General features: G+C 34.3%; 1 protein-coding gene across 1 annotated transcript; it reads left to right on the top strand.

The window, feature by feature from the left end:
* Positions 1–666: 666 nt before the first annotated feature.
* LOC145039073 (GDSL-like Lipase/Acylhydrolase superfamily protein) lies at positions 667–2,843 on the top strand. Its single transcript, XM_078987209.1, has 5 exons — positions 667–1,404; positions 1,667–1,794; positions 1,918–2,157; positions 2,238–2,487; positions 2,571–2,843. The coding sequence occupies exons 1-5, from the start codon at positions 999–1,001 to the stop codon at positions 2,789–2,791; spliced, it is 1,245 nt and encodes a 414-aa protein (XP_078843335.1). The 5' UTR covers positions 667–998; the 3' UTR covers positions 2,792–2,843.
* Positions 2,844–5,051: the final 2,208 nt, after the last annotated feature.

Raw genomic sequence — 5,051 nt, 5'->3', positions numbered from 1 at the left:
GAAGGATGTCGAGCGGGCTTTTGGAGCTCTCAAGAAAAACGTTGGTCTATATTGAAAAAACCAACAATTTTTTTACAGCGAGGAAAAAATGATGAAGTCATGTATGCATGTATAATACTGCATAATATGATTATCGCAAATGAAGGAAGAATGATATGTAAGTATGATGAAGAGGAAACCATTCTGGTGACACAAGGAATAGAAATTGGGGGCGACGAGTACATTGAAAAGAGAGCAGAGGTTTGTTGCAATGAAACACTTCACAATCTTCGTATGTATTTGGTGGAACACATTTACAGGATGCAATGCATTGACCTCAATTTGGATCCGGAGGAGGACTCGGAAGACGAGTTCTCGAAAGACGACTACATGTAGTACGTTTATTTTAAATCATTTAATGTATGTTTTTTTGAGTTTGAAGGTTTAAAATTTCTAGTATGTTTCTTTTAAAGTTTGTAGGATTTTTATTTGGGTGATAGAATGTAATGTTATTTTTATTTTAAACTAGTGAAATGAATGGTTTTTATTAAAATTATAGTTTTTATTTAATTAACAAAAAAAACCCAAAGTGTGGTACCACTCATTGGATGTGATATGAATGAGATCATATTTTTGTGGTAATAGGTGAGATGATGCTTATGTGTCACTGTGGTTTCATGAGGGAGCGGCACCACTCCTCTAGCCTTAACATAATTACTTGTGAGTACCTGAGTATTTTTTTATTTCAGTTATTTCTTTGATTCTCTCAGGCAACAACTCTTATGACAGCGATTACCATAATGGCATAGAAAATCGTAAGTCAACGGACTAGTTGCAGAACAGGGGATTGGTTGTGAAAGAGGGTGATGCATGAGTCAACGAACTAGCTGAAGAACATATGGCAGCCATTACCATAATGGCATAGAAAAGAGTAACGTATTTACTGCGTGTCATAATTTAACAAATGGAAGCATTTACTACTCTCCAACAAACTTACAGGCTCTCTTCTCTATATATGCATGCCCTCCTCTTGTTCAAAACCCCATTCCACTCTCCCTTTATCTAGCTTAATTAGTCTCTGTAACAAAAAGAATATATACAAACAGATTCACATGGGTGACAAAGAGAAGATTATGTTGAAATTTTGTTGCTTGTTGTGGGTGTTGGTGATTGGCATGTTGTGGAATGTCACGGCAGAAGACTACAACGAAGACGATGGTGGCATGGTAGATGCGTTTGCTCCCGATGCAGTTGGGGGAGGGATGGTTCCCGCGATATTTATATTTGGAGACTCGCTAATTGACAATGGGAACAACAATGATTTGACTTCTTTTGCAAAGGCCAATTATTATCCTTACGGCATTGACTTCAATGGAGGTCCTACTGGTCGATTCTCCAATGGTTACACCATGGTTGATGAAATAGGTCTCTCATTCTCATCTCATCTCTACTTCTAAGTTTTTGTGTGTGTGTGTGTTTGAATAAAAATAAATAGGTCACGTACTTTCAAAGGCATGCAACATAATATAATAAAGAACTCACATTATTCTGAAAATTGCCTAGTTTGACTCACATCGCATAGCTATAGTTTCTTATATTTTAAAGGTGGTAGGTTTGATTTCCGTTTTTTTTTTCAATTCAAACGAAAATGATGGTATATAACACATGCGCATAAATATGAATGTAGCGGAATTGCTAGGGTTGCCACTAATACCATCCTACTCCCAAGCATCAAGTTCTGGCGACCAAATGGTTAACGGTGTCAATTTTGCTTCCGCGGCCGCTGGAATCCTTGATATTACCGGCCGGAATTTCGTAAGTTTTTGTTTGTGATTACACGTTTGATTGATTGGTAAATAAAATACAGTATTGGGTAACCTCTGAAATTATGTGGTACAATTACATGAAGGATTATTGATATTTTTGCTGATTATGTAGGTGGATCGCCTCCCATTCAACCAACAGATTAAGAACTTCGAGGACGCATTGGATCAAATAGCGGAGCACTTGGGTGCAGTGGATGTGAGTCAGGTGCTCTCTCAAAGCCTGTTCTTTGTTGGAATGGGTAGCAATGACTACCTAAACAACTATCTCATGCCAAATTACCCTACGCGCAACCAATATGACGGCCAACAGTTTGCAGACCTCTTGTCCAAGGAGTACACTAGTCAACTCACTGTAAGATACTTTGAAATGGAATTCAAATTTCTTTTTCTAGTGGCATTGTTTTTCATCGTAAGTGTGACGTTTTGAATTAGAAACTTTACAATCTTGGAGCCCGGAAATTTGTTTTGGCTGGGATAGGACTGATGGGCTGCATTCCAAGCATCATTGCACAAGGAACGACAGGGAAGTGCTCCGAGGATGTGAACCAGCTTGTTCTCCCATTCAATGCGAACATGAGGACAATGATTAACAACTTAAGCACCAATCTCCCTGGTTCAAAGTTCGTATTCGTTGACGTTCATAATATGTTTCAAGATATACTTTCTAATGCAAAATTTTATGGTAATGCGTACGTCACTGGATGTTTATCTTCAATATCATATAATTTATAGAATTAGTAAATGTTTCTTGAATTTGTGATGCAGGATTACGTGTGGTGAATAGAGGATGTTGCGGGATAGGTAGAAATAGAGGGCAGATAACATGTTTACCATTCCAAACACCGTGTCCGAACAGGAGTGAGTATGTGTTTTGGGATGCATTTCACCCAACAGAAGCAGTGAATGTATTGATGGGACAGAAAGCTTTTAATGGTCCTCCTGATTTTGTTTATCCCATGAACATTCAGCAACTAGCAAACATTTGATGATGTACTAAATAAATCCTCTATGATGAAGATCTATGTTTATTTGATGCTCTATCCATTCCCAGAGTGGAAAGTAAAACATACACACACATACCTCTCTCCCACACATACGAAACGTCATTTCTCCCTCCAAATAAGTCACCATAGACATTTAGCTACATTTTTTTTCGTTCATAACGCGACTAAATGTCCTGTCACTTTTGATAAATTATGGCCACAACGTTTATTTCTTTTATAATGACTATTGTTTAGTTTTAATTACATAGTTTTAATCACATGTAACAACTTCAACTATAACCATGAACTATTTTTAGTCTTTGGTTTTCCTCATTTGTCATGATTTTTCTTACTTCTAAACCCACACATAAAACTTTAAACCGTGATTATAAATAAGTTATAGTCAAATGTTTTTAACATGATAATTTTTTAATTTTAATAGCAAATATAGTCACAAGTTTTTCGAGTTTATCATGCACTACAAGAAAAATCTTGAATAGCTACAGAAAATTGTTACAGAAACAAAATCCGTAGTTATTCTACTACTACGGAATAGACTACAAGATTGTGGCCATAGCTATTATGCTATGGAAATGGCTACATAATTGCCTTTCATAGCTAAGTAATAAATTGCTATTGAAAGTAGCTACGAAATCGAAATTTGTAGCTGTTTTACTACAAAATATGTTATAGAGTTGTTGGTTGTAGCTAGTTCGTTATGGAAGTCGTTACGAAATTCATATTTGTAGCTAGTTGGCTACATAATTTGCTACAAATCAAATACATAATAAAATTTTATAGCTAATCTACTATGGAATTGCATTTCATAGATATTTTGCTACGAAAATTTGCTACATAATAAAATTTTATAGTTAATTTACTATGAAACTTAGTACGTAAAACTTAAACGTAGATATTTGTGTATACAACTTGTTTTTAAATTTGAAAAATAGCTACACAATCAAAATCCGTTGGTATTTAGCTACGGAATATTTCGTAGTCATGTAGCTTTGAAATATGTTTCCGTAGCAAAATATAGAAAATTTATTAAAAAAAAGTAATTTCAAAGGTAGCAATTTAGTATCTTAAATAAAATCATTTTTTTAACCAAAATAAATTCATTTACATCCCAAAAATAGACCTAAAACAATGCAGTTAATTATGATATTTTATTAACAATTTCCACATTGATTACACTTGATGAAAATAAATTTCCTCACTCTCAAAAAAATTTGACCCAAACTTTCCCCCACCCCCATCACCAAACTGACGTCTTTCTCCCTTGCCCCAAATCGATAGATAAATCCATACCATAAATTGATGCACTTTTCATCAGTCGTGCACCACCTTACTCCCTCAATCGCATGTATGTGTGTATGCATACGTCGTCGAGGACTTTCTGATCTCTCCTTACGCATATGCACACCATAAGCAAAGACTTATTCTTCTTATACAACATTGATTTCATCCCCAAATCTCCTGATTCAACTCTATTCCAATCAAGTACCGATCATCACCACGATTAGCAACAACAGAAGCACGCTCTATTCATAATTCAAGTTGTATGCGAATTTTAGCGGTAGACAAGGCTGATTCTACTGATTATGCGTATAAGGTATGTAAAACTTCCTTTAATACCTATCAAACTTACTGTTCTCAAATTAGATGGATCTTTCTCCGGTAACCTAGTTCCCTGATGCCAAATCTATTTTACTTTGATTTACGTCATCATCATCACATATATAGTTCAAGATTTCTCTTTCTTTGTTCTTTGTGATCTGGTAAATCTTTACATAGGAATTTCATTTTGTAAATAAGTCTATACTTATATATATATATATATATATATATATATATATATATATATATATATATATATATATATATATATATATATTACTATAGCAATTTAGAAATTTGTTTCTATTTGTCCCCAAATTTTGTTACTCAACAGAAGAAGATTAGAAGTTGCCAGTTCTCCTAGGGTTTATGCTCAATTTGATTAATTTAAATCAATTGACATGGCTACCCCACCAGCTAGATCTTGAGCGAATTGTGAATCTTGTTATTAGTAATCTACTTTGTGAGTCGATTTGAGTTATGGAATAATTATTGTAGAAGTTGAACACTTTAATAGAAGTATTTGTCTTCCATTGTAATGAAAGTGTAACAACGTAAATTATCATACCAAAATTTTCATTCTTCAAACACATAAAACTCATAATATATTTCTCATAAACATACTTGTCTCAAGTTTCAACAC

Source organism: Lactuca saligna, chromosome 4 (genome assembly GCF_052625555.1).
Source record: "Lactuca saligna cultivar CGN05327 chromosome 4, ASM5262555v1, whole genome shotgun sequence".
Classification (NCBI taxonomy): Eukaryota; Viridiplantae; Streptophyta; class Magnoliopsida; order Asterales; family Asteraceae; genus Lactuca; species Lactuca saligna.
The sequence above is the reverse complement of the archived record's forward strand: the minus strand, read 5'-3'. Positions and strand labels throughout refer to the sequence as shown.

Bases quoted from the DNA above. Each gene is read 5' to 3' on its own strand.
- LOC145039073 (XM_078987209.1), top strand. From the start codon at position 999: ATGCCCTCCTCTTGTTCAAAACCCCATTCCACTCTCCCTTTATCTAGC. The intron at 1,405-1,666 runs GTCTCTCATTCT...ATATGAATGTAG, and splicing joins CACCATGGTTGATGAAATAG to CGGAATTGCTAGGGTTGCCA. The intron at 1,795-1,917 runs GTAAGTTTTTGT...CTGATTATGTAG, and splicing joins ATATTACCGGCCGGAATTTC to GTGGATCGCCTCCCATTCAA.